Source organism: Prunus avium, chromosome 8, assembly GCF_965620075.1.
Source record: "Prunus avium chromosome 8, drPruAviu1.hap1.1, whole genome shotgun sequence".
Taxonomy (NCBI): domain Eukaryota; kingdom Viridiplantae; phylum Streptophyta; class Magnoliopsida; order Rosales; family Rosaceae; genus Prunus; species Prunus avium.
Window position 1 is genome coordinate 32624627 of NC_142291.1, and position 20021 is coordinate 32644647.

General features: G+C 39.8%; 1 protein-coding gene and 1 pseudogene across 2 annotated transcripts; one reads left to right on the forward strand and one right to left on the reverse strand.

Annotated features, from left to right (window-relative positions):
* Window positions 1-137: 137 nt before the first annotated feature.
* LOC110764604 (synaptotagmin-1-like) lies at window positions 138-8728 on the reverse strand (annotated as a pseudogene). The gene is made up of 13 exons (XR_015826365.1): window positions 8673-8728; window positions 8091-8154; window positions 5808-5907; window positions 5502-5554; window positions 3444-3542; window positions 3250-3300; window positions 3006-3129; window positions 2434-2546; window positions 2209-2310; window positions 1828-1902; window positions 1460-1536; window positions 720-1376; window positions 138-263 (listed from the first exon to the last, which is right to left on the reverse strand). The product of XR_015826365.1 is annotated as a synaptotagmin-1-like (transcript).
* Window positions 8729-12820: 4092 nt separating this feature from the next.
* Window positions 12821-13804, forward strand: LOC148292572 (uncharacterized). Its single transcript, XM_088245871.1, has one exon. It carries the CDS (start codon window positions 12884-12886, stop codon window positions 13802-13804), a length of 921 nt encoding a protein of 306 aa, XP_088101997.1. The 5' UTR covers window positions 12821-12883.
* Window positions 13805-20021: the final 6217 nt, after the last annotated feature.

Consider the following 20021-nt stretch of genomic DNA (forward strand, 5'->3'; position numbering starts at 1 on the left):
ATAAATTAAGCTAGTTAATTAAAGGAGTGTGGTACCAGTCTTTTGCGCCGGAATTCAATTTACCTTCCCGTTTGATACATTAATTAAATTATCTCTTGTATAAAAAGTTAACAATAATCACTGCTTCTCATAATTTACCACTAATAGTTAATTCGTGATAAGGTGCTGACAACTTCCACGTGTAATTTGTCATTGATGGGAGGTTCCTCACACATAAATTGAAAATCCTCTGCCCATCGTGGATCTCTGCTTTTCTTTAGTGGCTGCACAGTTAAAGGGAAATCCATCAACATAATAACAAGAAATCTTTGAATTTAGAACTTCTATCATTTCCTACAACTCCGTTCGTTGCCAATTCAGAGTACAATTTGGAGATCAAATTGTCTAATGTCACCATTCAAGTGAAGAACAAAGATGCATAAATCCTCGTGTGTGTCAGTGTTTGTATGTGTGTATGTAGGATAAGAATAAAGATGTATGAAAACTCCTTTATGAATCATAGACTCCTTTGTCCCTTCTCTTCTTTTGACACCCAAAGAAGAAAACCATATAATATTAGGCATAAGGCATACATTGTAATAGTAAAAGCTGAATGTTGCACAGATCATTCCCATGACCAACCATTTAACATTACAAAAGAGAAGGTATATATATAAGGCTCCAAGAATCAAAACCAAGATACCTAAAAAATTTAACAAATGTTCTCAAAATCCTCATACCTTGGTCCTTTTTTCCTCCCCTCTGAAAATAAGTCGAACAGATGGATTACAGTGGTGCTTTCCTTCAAGATCTTGAGCTTTATGAACTACGACAACAAGCAAACCACCCCCAGGTGGAGTTCCCTCAGGAGCCTTCTGTACTGTCAGTGTTTCTTCAAATCCTTTTTGCATGTCCTCCACTTTAAAAGGTTTATAAGTCAATTCCACTTCAAGCTGCCCACGTTGCTTCTCATCTTGAGCATCATTTTAAGTCAAAACTTTTGGCTCATCCTTGGGTAGATCTTTCAGAGGTACTACATTCATACCCATTTTTTCATGTTTGCCCACCTAAAATAAGGGATAAAATGCTTCAGACATGCATAATTAAAACAATACATATGACTTCTGATTGATAAACTGAATTAATATACCTTCTCCCAGTCATAAACAAGAAGTTCTAAAGCCTAAGATTGCGGATCTTTAACAATGATGTTAAATTCCTCATTCCATTCAGGATTCAGGTTCTTGTGCTTGACACTGGTCTTGTGTGATGGAAGATTGTTCTCCGGGAGCTTTAGTTTCACATAAGGGTCCGAAGCACCAAGAAGATCCTTCTTTTTAAACTTCATTGCCCTCAGAACCTTCACATGGAGAATTCCTACAGGCCTGTTAAAGGCTCTGCAACGTCCAAGTAGTTTTTTCAGCCAAACTAAATAAAAAGTATTTGCCACAATAAATTTCGTACAAATGCAGAGATGTACTTCGCTGGGTCCATTATTGGTACTTCAAGAGTTTTCGGCCACAGATACATGTTAGCAACCTGATCTTTGATAAGCTCCTGCAGAAAACCCCGTTCTAACACAGTTAAAACCGTTATTATGAAACTGATAAGCATCACAGCAAGGAGAATATTCTTTTGTGAAAATCAGCTTAAATAAGGACCTGCTGCATAAATAGACCCAATCATTCAACTTCCACCACCAATGTAGGGCCACAACATGAAAGAAATAAAGCAACATTAAACTTTCCGTAATCTTTCGTCTTACTGATCAATCTATGTAGAGCAGTGTGTTTACAAAATAGGGGGATACATATGTGTAAAGGACAGAAACAGAGAAGGGCATTCTACGTGGACGAATCCATAAAGGCCAGGTATTGACATAAGATCAGCTCCTATTAGCTTTAATCCAAAATCAACATAGGGCTGCAAAACCACAAGAAAATAATCAAGGAGAAGATTGAAGGATTAGTAATGAAAAGCATAAGATCTAAATAAAAACTTTTCCGGTGGAAATCATGAACCAACACTAAATAGATTCAACAAAGAATGTAAAAGATTAATCTGGTTTAAAATGTAAGGTAAAACTTGTACGATAAAGAGGGGCTGCAAAATTATAATAGACCAGGACTATTTAGCTGCGGTTACAATACTGTAGCCAAGTGCCAAGATTAACCAGATAATCCAACTTCCTAAGATGCCATTATTAAAATTTTATTTCACAAAACTGACCTTATCCATGAGAGATACATTTATTTGGGCAAAACAAGGAAAGCTTGGAACCTACGGCTTCAAAGTGATACGTGGTGCAGCAAAAACTTGCAAATCCACCACCTGAAATGAACCAGACAATAAAGCAACGACAGAAGCATTTATATCTCTCTATCTCGTTTCTCTCTTACCTGCATACAAATAAACTAACAGTAGAACATTTTCCTAGCAAAGTAGAGCGTAAACCTGAGCAGTTGCTTTCAATCCAAATGCTTTCACAGCGACATTAGGATTTCCAGCCCATTTTATGAAGGGTTCCATAATCAACTCCTTCTCATCAGTGATATAAACTTTCATACCTAAAACCAATAACATGCAAAAATTTGAATGCAAGCTTGGGAAAACACATTGTATGTACAATATATGTGTGTGTGTCAATGTATATCCAAAAACAAACACAAGACCAATAAAATACCTAAACATTAAGTCAGCCACTTTTCCCATTACTTATAAGTAATCAAATGAAGAGGTAGGTAGGAAGAAACAGCGGCATCTAAAGCGCCTCTCGTGTAAACCTAGTTCACTGATTTGGTAGGGGATTTTTTTTCTTACCAAAATGGATCCTATCAACTATTTATATTTTTCCTTTGAATTACTCATATAAATTAGCCTCAAATAAAATAAAAAATTAACAAAAATTTCTCCTAACAACTCAAGAAGACAGTGAGCTGCCAAAGCTGCATCTGAAGTTCCCAATAATTCTCAGACGAGGCGTTTTTAATAGAGAAACTCTAAAGTGGAATCTCAAGTTCACTAACCTTGAAAAGTTGGTGGTAAGGAACCTAAAGTCAGTGTTTCAAATTCAACAGACTCAATCTTGTACTTTGGAATTTCCTCAGCTATTATGGGCTTTGCAATTTATTTTGCAGTCTTGCAGATTGCCTTCATAAAAATTAAATAGAAAGCCATGAACCATCAATAAGAAGAAAAGAATAGATGAGAAAAGCAAACTAAGATTGAAAAAAATATATATTCCAAGAACAATCAGACAATATAAATCACCTTGTCCAGATGAGGCCACATATACTCAAGGAATTTGTTTAGCCAATCAAGCTTCACATGGAAAAGAAGAAAATATCAATAATAGGTTAAGTGCTAAAACACTATGCTGTTAAGACCCATAATAAATTACATCAATGAATAGTTACAGACATTAGTTTTTTTTTTTTTGGTCGAAACAGACATTAGTTACTTACACGATCATAGTCTGGATTTTTCACCCAAAGAGGTATCTCAGGAAGCATCCGCTGCAAATTTTCTGTATCTTGATCAACCAACGGACGAATTTCTGGATTCTGGCCAACCCAAAGGCAATCAATCAATTAGACTTACGCAGATAGGCATGCAATGCTTTTCAAACATATGCAACACACACCGCACATGTTTTTTCCAGTACTTCTTTTTTCCTCTACATTTATACTCTTTCTCTATAAAACCCACTTGCAGAGGTGATGCGCTAAAGGCTTCAAGCCTCTGCGACTACTGAGTTGTCATAACTGCAGCAATGTTGTGCACAGAGCACCTACATTGCTTGCTTCATGATTGTGAAGCCGAATTTAAGAATCTCTCCTACACCTAAACGCATGACATATTTGTTTCTGATCATTTTTATTTATTTTTTATACAAGCGATATTGGGGGAGGGGGAGACCAAACCTAGGACCTCCTGCTGCAGGGGTAAATGCTCATCAAGTTCTTAACTCAAGCATCCATCTAATTGTGTTTACTTAATCACCTTTAGAACAATGTTTTAGTCGTTAACTACTTTTTGGCACATTCACGAAAGTGGTTATGATAAAGAGAAAAGTGCATTTTATTTTATCATTATAACTTTTAAGCTATTAATTTAACGTTTATGATAAAGAGAAAAGTGATTAACCAGTTATGTATATCTTTTTCACATGCAGAGTAATTAAATTATAAATGTTCAAAAGATACATAAATCTACCAAAAGAGAACAAAACATGTGCTAAAACATATCCTTTATGGCATTATAAATTCTATCAAATATAATAAATCAACTAAGAAAAGATAACATGGGTAGTTATATTCCATAAAAGTAAGACCTATTATCCGATTTTATTTTTTTAATATAAAAAAATGTGAATTTACTATACTATCCTCATTTAATTAATAATTTCATTTTTTAATGTTTGAATTAACCAATGACATTTTATGGTATTTTGAATGTTTCACCATTCTCTGTCTTTTGCTTTATATATATAGATAATATATTTTAGTTCAATTTAGTCCGATTTGCAATAGGTCAAAACTGCAACTGAACCAAATCATTACGGCTTGATTTGATTTTGAACCGTTTGAATTTTTTCTTGATAAAAATCAAACAAAACCAAATTAACCATTACGGTTTGAATCAGTCACTTTTGCCGATTTGGCCAGATTGATGTCCACCCTTAATTATATCACTAAAGAGATCCAACGAGAAGAAGTTTGGTAAAAGAATTTTATAAAAAAAGGTAGGGTGGGTTTTTGTGTGGTACCCGACCCGCTAGATACAGACCTAGCGAAGAGGCCATTACTTGAATGCTCTCGCACAAACCTGAACCGACAGTGACACCACTAAGATTGAAAATAGATATACTTGTTAAGGTCGACCATCTCCAGCATTCTCCAAAGAAAAAAGAAGGTATGCAGGGGATGCAGATTTAACACAGTGCAGTACTTGTCTATGTCAGCCATTAGTTGATGGGCTTGCTATGGGACCAACATGATCACATCAATCAACGGTTAGCATTAACCAAATAAAAAAATAAAGCGTACGAGGCTGATTTACACAAAGTCCTTCGTCTCTGCAATCATAATTAAATATTTCCATGAGTGTTTTGACTTTTTGCTTATTTTCTCTCTACCATTTCAACTCAAAGACTCAAACATTAAAGAACTAAAGAAGACTTTGAAGTTTTTGAAGCCAAAATCATAATGTATACATACCAGAAGAAAACCATCCAAGAATTTCTATGGTCAACATGTCTAGTGCGAGATTTAGGTTGTTTGGGCAACATTGGGGAACCGCATTGTTTGTTATGTCCTTCCTAAATGCGAGATTTAATCCTCCTTATTCTTCCTCGTGGCTTTACTTCTAAGTTCTAACTCTCTGATTCCCTATCGTAGTCATCTTTCATAACCTCCATTTGTGGTACTTTGGATAATTAACCAAGTCTTTATAAAATACAGAAAACCTTATAGCCAGGGAAACACATAGCAGTGATTATTTTATAACAGAAATATTATTACCGAAAGGGCAGCGTTTGCTGCGGCGGAGGTACTCCGAAGCCAAAGAACAATCTCTGCAACATCACAAATAAACCAAATGAGTAACACACATTTCTAAAAAAAATTATAATGTGACATGTAATTCATCATTCACATTGCAGCAAGGAAAGCTTTGGGGCTCCAGACTTGTAGAAGTAATTGCCTGCCTATCTCTAGCTACAAAGATGAAGAACACACACTTTTCCTCCTCTAATTTTCAGGTAATTAAATTTACATTAATGTATACAAAGCAACAGAACTAATTAAAGGAAGTAGCTAGAGTGTAACCATTTGAACAAATCTCATACTTTGCATTCACCATAACAACGATATTGACCATGGCCATCGGCAAGTCAGTCTCAATTATCAAGAAATTTTCAATAGATTCCTAGAAAATGGCCAGCAAAGAATCTAGGACAACTATTCATTCATCTGTTTTCTATCATCATGTTTTCGATGACCATTCAAAATCCTCAAATGGCATAGTGTCCAATGCTGGCCATGCTCATTCGCCTCTGTTGGGGCCAGCAAGCAATGACCCTATTTGGCTGTCATGGTGCCAGCACCAGTGGCATCAGATTTGTGGTAATGACAAATGGAGATTGGAAAGAACTATGTGCTAAAATAGTTTGAAGCATTTTCAAAACTTGAGCTATGGAGGTTGTCCGTATCCAACAATATTCATTTTCATAATAAGTTTTCAATAAATTTATTTGGTTTCTTAACTTACATACAAAAAATAAAATAAAATTTTGACAAAAATCAACAAAGCCAAGAACCATTAAAGGGAAGTAGAAGGACAGGAGACAGCGAATAATTCCATTTAATTATAAACACAAAACTTGAGCTTGTTAAAAGAAATTAATCAAGTAATTAAAGGACTGATGTGCAATTTTGCAATGCTATACTCAACAATTGCAGAAACAAATCTCTATAACATGCTCAGCTATAAAGTCAAGCATATGGTTGCTGACTCGTCAAGAGCCTGTCTATGAAGCATAATCAACAATTGCAGAAACAAATCTCTATAACATGTGCAGCTATAAAGTCAAGCTTATGGTTGCTGACTCGTCAAGAGTCTGTCTATGAAGCATAATCAACAATTGCAGAAACAAATCTCTATAACATCTGCTACACAAACAGTTAGGCAACAAAAAATTCATTCTAACTAGAAATGTAAACGCACCCATAAAGGGGAGGGGGTAATAGTTAAGCCTCACTTGCACCAAAAATCATCTATGCAATTACATAAAAGATGAGGGACAAGAAAGTAAATAAATATTCTAAGTAAGACAGAAGTGGCAAAAACCTTTTAGTTGTTATAAAATAAAATAATTAGAGTATGGAATTACCACTGAAAAATGATAGTGGAATTATATCTTTTCTTGTGGCGTTTGCACAAATTGAATTTCCTCTCAAATAGAAACTCACTCAATAGTATTCAAATCTCACTCTCCTTTTCTTTCTTCTCTTCTGATGGTGTACATTACAAATGAACGAACAGGCCTATTTATAGGCGCTTCTGAAGTTTTCTCGTGAGTGTACAGTGCAAAGTTTCTGTCTCAATTTCAAACCATCACTTTCATCCGTGAGTGTACAGTGAAATTTTTGCCTCATTTTCAAACTTCATAATTGATTGTGGGCTCCACTTCCACTATTTATAACATTAGTGTTTTTAAAAGTTTTGGAAAACAGAAACAAGCACCAAGAATTGACTTTGGGTTCCTGATTGAGTGGACTATAAAGCCAAGCAAAAACACTTGCCCATGGTCAATATTGCCAAAGCTAAACGATATAGACAAAAACATCCATATCCCCCACCCCCACCCCCACCCTCCAATCACACACCACTGCAGCAAAAATCCACTTTCTTTATCTTGTTTTCCTTTTTCTTCTTTTGTTTGTTCATAAAGCAAGAGATACAAACTGAAACTAGAAAACAAGACTAAACTTTTTGGATACCCGAAAAAGGAAACTACAATAACAACAAAACTCAAAAAGCTTCAAAATTCACAAAGATACAAATATGTGTATGTGCGTGTACAAAAATATGCAATGACAGAGTCGAATGGTAAAAAGATTGATGGTGCTATATAACATACCGAGCCCAACAGAGATACCAATGTCTTATATTATCTCATGTTTCTACTTCTGTGTTTGAAACTCCTACCCCAACATGCATGATTTCAGCTCCTCCACATCTCAACTATGATCATCTAAAGGAAAGCTGAAAACGCTTCCAATTTCTCACCAATACAAGACAACAACTGTAGGAAGTGAATCCCTACCAGAAAATTTGTTCCTGAACAATAATTTCAATAAGAATTCATAATTCTTCTTTTCCTTTCTCTAAATGTGTATAGCATGAGAACTAAAGCTAGCAGAAGCCTATGGTAGAAAATCTACAGTATCTAAAGTAGCATGATATAAGAATGTATAATTCAAGTGTTTGAGAAAAAAGACTCACTGAATCCATCCAAGGAAGCAAGGATGGTTTCTCCGGGCAGAAGGCTAAAAAATTTCTGGCCAACTTTAGAGTTAAACTATAGAACTTGTGAAGCATCCAGATACTTTAACAACCCCAGAAAGGATTCCAGAGGCCACGTCCTCTGACGTCTTTGTCAACTTCTTAACCCTGAATATTTACACCATAATAGGTTATACACTCTTCACTGCATAACAAGTACAAACCCAAAGGAAAAGACATGTTGGTCTAGTAGTACACAAATATGTTGGTCTAGTAGTATACAAATATGAGAAACTAAAACTCATGTACCTTAAACATGCTAAAATTGCTAACATAGTGAAAATTTATGGCAGCAAAAGTGATGCTTTTGTAGATTAAGGATGACAATTGAAAAAGTATTCCCCTAACATTTACAATTATACTGGTTCATTATTGGAATATGGGCAGTAAAACGTGATGCAAGGTGGACTCTTTAATTCAAACACAAAAATATTTTAGAGGAATTTTTTATTTTTTTTGTTGCCAAGTGGAGATTGGTCATGGCAGTCAAAAGAAAAAACCATATTCAAATGTGCAAAAGACCAAATAGGCAGAGTTGCTAGCACAAACAAAACTAACAAAAGTTTAAAACCATAAACAATGATTTACTCAACTAAAAAACAATTCTGAATAATCAAATAACACACCTTTGCATCCTCTTCAAAGCCTCTGGACTAATCTCTGATTCTGAAGTGGGCCCCATTCTCATCTTCAAGAACTCATTCCCCCAATTCAACCTATCCACAGTCACATCCCCGCACCTTTGCAATTGAAGACTGAAGAAGATGCTCATGAAATGGAAGGCTTACAGATTAAGAATTTGATGAAAGCACGTGTATATTTAGTGGTTGCTGTGTATGAGTGAGAGAGGTTTCAAAAACCAGGAAAGAAAAACTAATATTGCAAGGAGTTCCAATAAGGAATAAGATGTAAAACTTGTTGTAAAATTGGCTAACATTTAGTATGCAAGTGAAGGAAGAGGCGACCGGTCGCAAGGGAAAAGCGACCGGTCGTTTTGAAGCAGATTCGAGGTCTGTAGAAGAATTTGGAAATCGCAGGAGACGACCGGTCGCCAGTGACGGGCAACCGGTCGCCAGAAGTGCTGTGTCGTTTTTCCATGCGTTTTTCAAGGTGTCTTCACAAGTGATTGATTCCCTACCTAATCCCTCAGGCCTCTAAGGTGTGTTATGGTTTCTAGGAGGTCTAGCAAGGTGCTGGAAAAGCTGGAGCACCATTGAATGAAGATTGTTGACTTATTTCAAAGAGTACCTACCCTATAGCTCTAGATAGGGTGGCTGAAGTTGCAGCTATCAATGCCTAGCCTTTGGTCTGCCCAAGTTGTGGTCCATGTTAGGTAACCAAGGGCAGAACGTGGGAGGAAAGAAGGAGTCTCTTCTGAAGTCCAAAGGCTTGTGTATTAAAGGGAAGAGGAAGCAAGACAACATGTGTGGTTTTACTTCTCAAGGAGTGGACAAGTAGCTGGGAGCTAGTGAGTCCAAGAGAGGTTTAACTTACCAAGGGAGAAAGAGAGGGAGGGCAATCAGTTCAAGTTTGAAGCTGAGTTGTGTCTTGAGAGTTTAGACACCAAAGGGGGGGGGGAAACACCAAGGGTTGTGAGAGTGTTCACAAGTGTATCAAAGTGTTGAGCAAGGGGTGAGAGAGAAAAGAGAGCTTGAGAGAGAATAGAGTTCTAAGGGGGTTTCTGTGTAAACCAAAGTTGTAACTTATTCTTTCATTAGTGAATTTCTCAAGGGGATCACCAAGAGGATGTAAGCAATTGCTGAACCTCTAAAATACTTGTGTCACTTTGTGCTTGGTTGGTTTCTCAAGTGTGTGTGTGTGATTCATCCATCATTGTGTGTGTCACAAAGTCCATCAACAACAAGATCATTAGGGGAGGGTGAGTTGAGTTTGTTCTCAATTCCCAACAAGTGGTATCAGAGCTGAGTTTGAGCAGCAAGTTCTAGTGTGTTGAAGATGGCAAGTGACAAAGAAGGTAAATATGGAGGTAGCTCTTTGCAGCAGAGGCAACCACAATCTGTCACCATGAAAATGGAGTTGAAGCCTTTCACAGGGAAGGAGAACTTCACTCTATGGCAAAGGAGGATGAAGTCAGCCCTAACACAACAAAATCTCAGCATTGTCTTGGGAGGCAAGGAGAAGAAGCCAACAACCATGACAGATGCGGAGTGGGGTGTGCTAGATGAGTTGGCTAGAGGAGCCATCGAGAACTACATCACCGATGAGGTGCTCATCAATGTGATGCAAGACACAGCGAAGCAAACATGGGAGAAGCTCGAAGAGATGTTTGCAGGAAGTCGCTGTCCAACAAGCTCTTCCTCAAGGAGGAACTCCTAAATCTTCGGATGGAGGAGGAAGGTAATCTAATGGAGCATTTGAGTAGCTTCAATAGATGTGTTGCTGACTTGCAAAGAATGGATGTGAAGTATGATACGGAGGATAAGGCACTCATGTTTCTAACATCCTTGCCTCCGTCTTATAAGCACTTCCGAACGACGCTTATGTTCGGGAAGAGTACCTTGAATTTTGAGGAGGTGGTGCAAGATGTGATGACGCATCACCGGATGTCCCAAAGTTCGGAGGAAAACTCTCAAGACACGGGTCTATTCGCAGGGAATCGTTCAAGCAAGTGTGAAGGCAAGAGAAGCAACGGGAGGAATTCTAAGTCCAAGGACAAAGAAGGGTGCTTCGAGTGTGGGTCTAAGGATCATTGGAAACAAAATTGTCCGGTATGGAAGGAGAAGATGAAGAAAGCTGGAAGTTCAGCAAATGTATGTGATGATGACATTTGTGATGAACTCTTGACGGTTACGGAGGAGAGTAACGGGGAAGTCATGGCAAGTTCTTCGGGTAAGAGTTCGTCTTCAAGATGGATTTTAGATTCCGGGTGCTCATATCATGTGTGTGCAAATAAGTTGATGTTTGACACATATGAGGATAAGAAAGCCAGCAAGATTATGTTGGGAGACAAAACTACTTGTGAAGTTTTGGGCATAGGGATTGTAAAGATCAAGTTGCAAGGTGGTGAAGTTTGGAGTTTTAGTGAGGTAAGGTTTGTACCTGCACTAAGAACGAATCTACTCTCTCTTGGTTCTTTGGATAGAGAAGGTTGCTCTTACAAAGCCAAAGGAGGGAAGCTCATGGTCACACAAGGTTCTGTGGTGGTTATGAGGGGGGAGATTCAACCAAACAACACATACAAGCTTTTGGGTGGTGCAGAGATTTGTACCAAGGAAGAGCAAGCAACATGTCTTAATGTCAAGGAGCCAGCTCCACATAATGCAGCTGCAAGTTTGCTCAAGTTAAGTTGGGCAAGGAAGGTTAGTCAAGGTTGTGTGACTAACAAGTCATCATCAAAGGTGCTTGACTTCAAAGGTGCAGAAAGTGAAGTCAAGACAAGGGATGAGGAGAAGAATGTTGTTGAAAAGAAGCTTCTTGCCAAGGTGGTCATGGAGGGGTCTCCATTTGAGGTGGAGCTTAACACAAGGGCTGAAGAAAGAGGGCAACAACAACAAACTCACAAAGGGGTTCTACTTGAGGTGGAGCCATCATCAAGTGCAAGGTCCGGGCCCAAGGAATCCAACAAACCATCCCTAGGTTTTGGATGGATGGACCAAGAAATTCCAGCTACGTTTCGGAGTGCTATTGGGAGCATGAAGCGGGAAAGTTGGAGAGGTGCATTGATGAGAAAAGAAATGTTCTTAAATCCAAGAGCAAGGAGTGCTAAGTGGGGATTTAGTGAACAAAGGTTTGGTATGTGTTTTGCATATCAAGGGAAGTCCATGATTCAAGGTTCCAAGAAGACAAGGAGCAACGAATTTGGCAAGGGGGAACTCTTTTCTGCACAAGAGGTCCAGGTTACTCAAGTCTAGGCTTGGGAGGAGCACCTTCCACCAAAGGTGCATTGAGGCAAGAGGTGTATTGCCATGGTGGAGCTCTTGGAAATTACTAGAACGATTTCTAAGAGGTTTGAAGAGGTTCTAGAGGTCAACAATGGTTCATGGGTGATTAAATGGTTCGCCAAGGTGGAGATTGTTGTAAAATTGGCTCACATTTAGTATGCAAGTGAAGGAAGAGACGACCGGTCGCAAGGGAAAAGCGACCGGTCGTTTTGAAGCAGATTCGAGGTCTGTAGAAGAATTTGGAAATCGCAGGAGACGATCGGTCGCCAGAAGTGCTGTGTCGTTTTTCCATGCGTTTTTCAAGGTTTCTTCACATGTGATTGGTTCCCTACCTAATCCCTCGAGCCTCTAAGAGCATCTCCAACCGATATGTCAAAAGCGCCACAAAGGTATTTAACGGCTAGAAATAACATCTCACATCACTCCAACCGAATTGTCAAAGCTGATGTGGAATGAAGGCTGGAGGTTCAGCTGTTATTTTTGACAGCCCAAAAGCAAGATGTCAAATGAATATTTTATTATTTTTTAAAGACAAGTGGCTGTAACTTTCATTTATTATTTTCCTTTTTTATTTTTTTTCCTTTTTCCTCTTTCCAGTTTATTTCCTACCATTGAACAATTGTTTTTAGAGTCCTATCGTACATGTAATTGTTTTTAAACGCACAACCAATTCCTCCTATGAGTCCTGTCGTACATGTAATTTTTGTTTATCACCTCTTTCATTTCATTTTCTTCAAAAAGCTATATATATATAAAATAAAAAAGAACTTGTGCTCAAACACAGTTCTTCTTTTATACCAAAAAAAAATTCTTTTCCTTTACAGTGAATTGTGAAGAACCCCAACATGTCTCATCATTTTTCCAATTCATCTTCTGATTCGACAGATGAGCATTTTTGGAATCTTGTTGATTCAGAATCTGATGAAGAACTAGAAATGTTGGAATTGGTTGCTTTGCAAAAGGAACAAGAGAATATGGAAGGAGAAACGAGTAAACATCGCGGTGCTGTCCAAGGTCATGCATATATCGACAGAGGACGACTACAAGGGCACCAAAGACTCTATGATGATTATTTTGCTGAGAATCTTAAGTACTCTCCAGCTCAATTTCGAAGAAGGTTCCGAATGCCCCGACCACTTTTTCTTCGAATCGTAAATGCGGTAGAAGATTATGACTCGTACTTTGCCCAAAAAAGAGATCGAGCTGGTCGTCTTGGTTTATCACCTTTACAAAAAGTCACTGCTGTGATGAGAATGATTGCTTACGGAGTTGCAGCTGATGCTATCGATGATTACGTGCGGATTGGTGAAACTACTTCAATTGAATCAATGAAAAGGTTTGTTCAAGCGGTTATTGACATTTTTGGTGAGAATTACTTGAGAAGGCCAAACAATGCTGATATTTCAAGGTTATTATCAGAAGGTGAGAGTCGTGGGTTTCCAGGAATGCTTGGTAGCATCGATTGTATGCATTGGAAATGGAAAAATTGTCCTGTTGCATGGAAAGGGATGTATGCTCGTGGAGACCATCGCGAGCCTTCGTTGATTCTCGAAGATGTGGCTTCAAAAGATCTATGGATATGGCATGCTTTCTTTGGACTACCAGGATCACATAATGATATAAATGTCTTAGAACATTCTCCTTTATTTTCTGACCTCCGGGAAGGCCGAGCTCCCCCAGCCAATTACTCAATTAATGGTCACGACTATACAATGGGTTATTATCTTGCTGATGGAATTTATCCACCATGGGCAACATTTGTCAAAACTATTCCATGCCCCCAAGGACCAAAGGCCAAAACTTTTGCAGCAGCTCAAGATGCTCTTAGACTGAAATGTAATAAAATAATAATTTAATTTGACATATCGGGTGGAGTGTAAAACTGTGTAAGATGTCAAATTGCCACATCAGCCATCAAATTTAAATTTGATGTTTGGTATTTGACATCTCCCTTGGAGATGCTCTAAGGTGTGTTATGGTTTCTAGGAGGTCTAGCAAGGTGCTGGAAAAGCTGGAGCACCATTGAATGAGGATTGTTGACTTGTTTCAAAGAGTACCTACCCTATAGCTCTAGATAGGGTGGCTGAAGTTGCAGCTATCAATGCCTAGCCTTTGGTCTGCCCAAGTTGTGGTCCATGTTAGGTAACCAAGGGCAGAACGTGGGAGGAAAGAAGGAGTCTCTTCTGAAGTCCAAAGGCTTATGTATTAAAGGGAAGAGGAAGCAAGACAACATGTGTGGTTTTACTTCTCAAGGAGTGGACAAGTAGCTGGGAGCTAGTGAGTCCAAGAGAGGTTTAACTTACCAAGGGAGAAAGAGAGAGAGGGCAATCAGTTCAAGTTTGAAGCTGAGTTGTGTCTTGAGAGTTTAGACACCAAAGGGGGGGGAGGAAACACCAAGGGTTGTGAGAGTGTTCACAAGTGTATCAAAGTGTTGAGCAAGGGGTGAGAGAGAAAAGAGAGCTTGAGAGAGAATAGAGTTCTAAGGGGGTTTCTGTGTAAACCAAAGTTGTAACTTATTCTTTCATTAGTGAATTTCTCAAGGGGATCACCAAGAGGATGTAGGCAATTGCTGAACCTCTAAAATACTTGTGTCACTTTGTGCTTGGTTGGTTTCTCAAGTGTGTGTGTGTGATTCATCCATCATTGTGTGTGTCACAAAGTCCATCAACAACAAGATCATTAGGAGAGGGTGAGTTGAGTTTGTTCTCAATTCCCAACAAGAAAACTAATATTGCAAGGAGTTCCAATAAGGAGTAAGATGTCATATTGCTTTAAAATCTTATGCTTTGCTCATTAACGCTTGCCAACTTGGCTGCAGAGCAAACAACTTTGGCATCTTATTTGATAGCAACAAAGATTCCACAGCAATATGATAAGAAAACTAAACTCAGTGTATTAACACAAGGCTAACCAAGCCAACAAGATTTAACATGATATGATGACCACCTGAAACTAAGAAAGCAGTAATCTAATCTATGGCTAGGCTCATACACCTCATACATCTGAAACTGAGCTATAACTAGCCTCATACACCTCATACATCTGAAACTGAGCTATAACTAGCCTCATACACCAGAAACAAATCTCATATTTATCAAATCAAATGTAAAGCCAGCTATAGGCCATCATTACTTGGCAGAATGAAATAAATCTCCTATCTTCACTTAGCAAGGTAGCTTTGCATTAGATCGCTAGTCTTGCATTTGACTTTTAGCTTCCTTCCCGTTCCAATCCTCTTTCCCAGAAACAACGCTTTTGCCTTTTTCACGAGTGCTTGCTTTATGTTTTGCTTATCGTCAATGTTTACAGTTCGCAGATTCCACTTGGGCCGATTTACAAGAATTGGGAGCAACTTCTTCTTCTTATCCTCCTGACCCTCCGGCATAGTTGGTTTCAAGGGAAGGTCGATAAAGATCTCCAGATTGGTAATTGTTGTAAAAGTGACTCACATTTAGTATGCAAGTGAAGGAAGACGCGACCGGTCGCAAGGGAAAAGCGACCGGTCGTTTTGAAGCAGATTCGAGGTCTGTAGAAGAATTTGGAAATCGCAGGAAACAACCGGTCGCCAGTGACGGGCGACCGGTCGCCAGAAGTGCTGTGTCGTTTTTCCATGCGTTTTTCAAGGTATCTTCACATGTGATTGGTTCCTTACCTAATCCCTCGGGCCTCTAAGGTGTGTTATGGTTTCTAGGAGGTCTAGCAAGGTGCTAGAAAAGCTGGAGCACCATTGAATGAGGATTGTTGACTTGTTTCAAAGAGTACCTACCCTATAGCTCTAGATAGGGTGGCTGAAGTTGCAGCTATCAATGCCTAGCCTTTAATCTGCCCAAGTTGTGGTCCATGTTAGGTAACCAAGGGCAGAACGTGGGAGGAAAGAAGGAGTCTCTTCTGAAGTCCAAAGGCTTATGTATTAAAGGGAAGAGGAAGCAAGACAACATGTGTGGTTTTACTTCTCAAGGAGTGGACAAATAGCTGGGAGCTAGTGTGTCCAAGAGAGGTTTAACTTACCAAGGGAGGAAGAGAGAGAGGGCAAATCAGTTCAAGATAGGAGCTGAGTTGGGTCTTGAGAGTTTAGACACCAAGGAGGGAAACACCAAGTGTGAGAGAGTATTCACAAGTGCATCAAAGTGTTGAGCAAGGGGGTGAGAGAGAAAAGAGAGCTTGAGAGAGAATGGAGTTCTAAGGGGGTTTCTGTGTAAACCAAAGTTGTAACTTATTCTTTCATTAGTGAATTTCTCAAGGGGGTCACCAAGAGGATGTAGGCAATTTCTGAACCTCTAAAATACTTGTGTCACTTTGTGCTTGGTTGGTTTCTCAAGTGTGTGTGTGTGATTCATCCATCATTGTGTGTGTCACAAAGTCCATCAACAACAAGATCATTAGGGGAGTGTGAAAGTGTTTATCCATTTTCACCAACAAGTGGTATCAGAGCAGAGTTTGAGCAGCAAGTTCTAGTGTGTTGAAGATGGCAAGTGACAAGGAAGGTGAATATGGAGGCAGCTCTTTGCAGCAGAGGCAACCACAATCTGTCACCATGAAAATGGAGTTGAAGCCTTTCACAGGGAAGGAGAACTTCACTCTATGGCAAAGGAGGATGAAGTCAGCACTTACACAACAAAGTCTCAGCATTGTCTTGGGAGGCAAGGAGAAGAAGCCAACAACCCTGACAGATGCGGAGTGGGGTGTGCTAGATGAGTTGGCTAGAGGAGCCATCGAGAACTATATCACCGATGAGGTGCTCATCAATGTGATGCAAGACACAGCGAAGCAAACATGGGAGAAGCTCGAAGAGATGTTTGCAGTGAAGTCGCTGTCCAACAAGCTCTTCCTCAAGGAGGAACTCCTAAATCTTCGGATGAAGGAGGAAGGTAATCTAATGGAGCATTTGAGTAGCTTCAATAGATGTGTTGCTGACTTGCAAAGAATGGATGTGAAGTATGATACGGAGGATAAGGCACTCATGTTTCTAACATCCTTGCCTACGTCTTATAAGTACTTCCGAACGACGCTTATGTTCGGGAAGAGTACCTTGAATTTTGAGGAGGTGGTGCAAGATGTGATGACGCATCACCGGATGTCCCAACGTTCGGAGGAAAACTCTCAAGACACGGGTCTATTCGCAGGGAATCGTTCAAGCAAGCGTGAAGGCAAGAGAAGCAATGGGAGGAATTCTAAGTCCAAGGACAAAGAAGGGTGCTTCGAGTGTGGGTCTAAGTATCATTGGAAGCAAAATTGTCCGGTATGGAAGGAGAAGATGAAGAAAACTGGAAGTTCAGCAAATGTATGTGATGATGACATTTGTGATGAACTCTTGACGGTTACGGAGGAGAGTAACGGGGAAGTCATGGCAAGTTCTTCGGGTAAGAGTTCTTCTTCAAGATGGATTTTAGATTCCGGGTGCTCATATCATGTGTGTGCAAATAAGTTGATGTTTGACACATATGAGGATAAGAAAGCCAGCACGATTATGTTGGGAGACAAAACTACTTGTGAAGTTTTGGGCATAGGGACTGTGAAGATCAAGTTGCAAGGTGGTGAAGTTTGGAGTCTTAGTGAGGTAAGGTTTGTACCTGCACTAAGAACGAATTTACTCTCACTTGGCTCTTTGGATAGAGAAGGGTACTCTTACAAGGCCAAAGGAGGGAAGCTCATGGTCACACAAGGTACTGTGGTGGTTATGAGGGGGGAAATTCAACCAAACAACACATACATGCTTTTGGGTGGTGCAGATATTTGTACCAAGGAAGAGCATGCAACAAGTCTTAAAGTCAAGGAGCCGGTCCAACATAATGTGGAGGATGTTGTTGAAGAGAAGCTTCTTGCCAAGGTGGTCATGGAGGAGTCTCTATTTGAGGTGGAGCTTGACACAAGGGCTGAAGAAGGAGGGCAACAACAATAAACTCACAAAGGGGTTCTACTTGAGGTGGAGCCATCATCAAGTGCAAGGTCCGGGCCCAAGGAATCCATCAAACCGTCCCTAAGTTTTGGATGGATGGACCAAGAAATTCCAGCTACGTTTCGGAGTGCTATAGGGAGCATGAAGCGGGAAAGTTGGAGAGGTGCATTGATGAGAAGAGAAGTGTTCTTAAATCCAAGAGCAAGGAGTGCTAAGTGGGGATTTAGTGAACAAAGGTTTGCTATGTGTTTTGCATATCAAGGGAAGTCCATGATTCAAGGTTCCAAGAAGACAAGGAGCAACGAATTTGGCAAGGGGGAACTCTTTTCTGCACAAGAGGTCCAGGTTACTCAAGTCTAGGCTTGGGAGGAGCACCTTCTACCAAAGGTGCATTGAGGCAAGAGGTGTATTTCCATGGTGGAGCTCTTGGAAATTACTAGAACGATTTCTAAAAGGTTTGAAGAGGTTCTAGAGGTCAACAATGGTTCATTGGTGATTAAATGGTTCGCCAAGGTGGAGATTGTTGTAAAATTGGCTCACATTTAGTATGCAAGTGAAGGAAGAGGCGACCGGTCGCAAGGGAAGAGCGACCGGTCGTTTTGAAGCAGATTCGAGGTCTGTAGAAGAATTTGGAAATCGTAGGAAACAACCGGTCGCCAGTGACGGGCGACCGGTCGCCAGTGACGGGCGACCGGTCGCCAGAAGTGCTGTGTCGTTTTTCCATGCGTTTTTCAAGGTGTCTTCACATGTGATTGGTTCCCTACCTAATCCCTCGGGCCTCTAAGGTGTGTTATGGTTTCTTGGAGGTCTAGCAAGGTGCTGGAAAAGCTGGAGCACCCTTGAATGAGGATTGTTTACTTGTTTCAAAGAGTACCTACCCTATAGCTCTAGATAGGGTGGCTGAAGTTGCAGCTATCAATGCCTAGCCTTTGGTCTGCCCAAGTTGTGGTCCATATTAGGTAACCAAGGGCAGAACATGGGAGGAAAGAAGGAGTCTCTTCTGAAGTCCAAAGGCTTATGTATTAAAGGGAAGAGGAAGCAAGACAACATGTGTGGTTTTACTTCTCAATGAGTGAACAAGTAGCTGGGAGCTAGTGTGTCCAAGAGAGGTTTAACTTACCCAGGGAGGAAGGGAGAGAGGGCAAATCAGTTCAAGACAGGAGCTGAGTTGGGTCTTGAGAGTTTAGACACCAAGGAGGGAAACACCAAGTGTGAGAGAGTATTCACAAGTGCATCAAAGTGTTGAGCAAGGGGGTGAGAGAGAAAAGAGAGCTTGAGAGAGAATGGAGTTCTAAGGGGGTTTCTGTGTAAACCAAAGTTGTAACTTATTCTTTCATTAGTGAATTTCTCAAGGGGATCACCAAGAGGATGTAGGCAATTGCTGAACCTCTAAAATACTTGTGTCACTTTGTGCTTGGTTGGTTTCTCAAGTGTGTGTGTGTGATTCATCCATCATTGTGTGTGTCACAAAGTCCATCAACAACAAGATCATTAGGGGAGTGTGTGAAAGTGTTTATCTATTTTCACCAACAGTAATGTCACTAGAGTGCTGTACTACTATGTCGCCTTCATCTATTATATCCAGTAAGGAGTTCACCAGTTGTTTGTACAACTTATTCCAAGCATCAACGTTTTGTGAACTTGTAATGCATTGGTGGAATTCGTACAGCTCTTGAAGCTTCATAGAACGCATACGCAGGTCCCTGGTTGTCTGATATTTGCTTGTCGTATTGATGACACACTCCGGAGGCGATGGAACAATAAACTGAATTATTTCCTCAAGTTGTAGATGAGGAATCTCCCTAACCTCTGGCTTTAAATCTGAACAAAAAAACAATTAGCTATGGAATAAAATTTACACAATATGGCTATAATTACCACATTTGCTCACATGACGGTTCTCCGTTCCCCACGCTAAATGCATACAAGCGGTAGCTGTACAGCGAGCTGAAAGCAATGGTGCGATTCAAAGAAAGCGGAGGGGCCCTGAGAAAGACAAAATTTAATCAAGATTCAAAGAAAAATTTAGCAAAATATAGATTCTTGAGAATGTTTACAGCATTGGAAAATAAACAAGTAAACACCAAAATCCAAAGCGTGAGACATAAGAGTACTCATGTGAAGCATAACGCAGCAAATGAAGCCATGCTAAACCTAAACCCTAAAGCCACGCATAT

Excerpts from the sequence above, each read along its gene's own strand:
- LOC148292572 (XM_088245871.1), top strand. The coding sequence starts at position 12,884 with ATGTTGGAATTGGTTGCTTTGCAAAAGGAACAAGAGAATATGGAAGGA.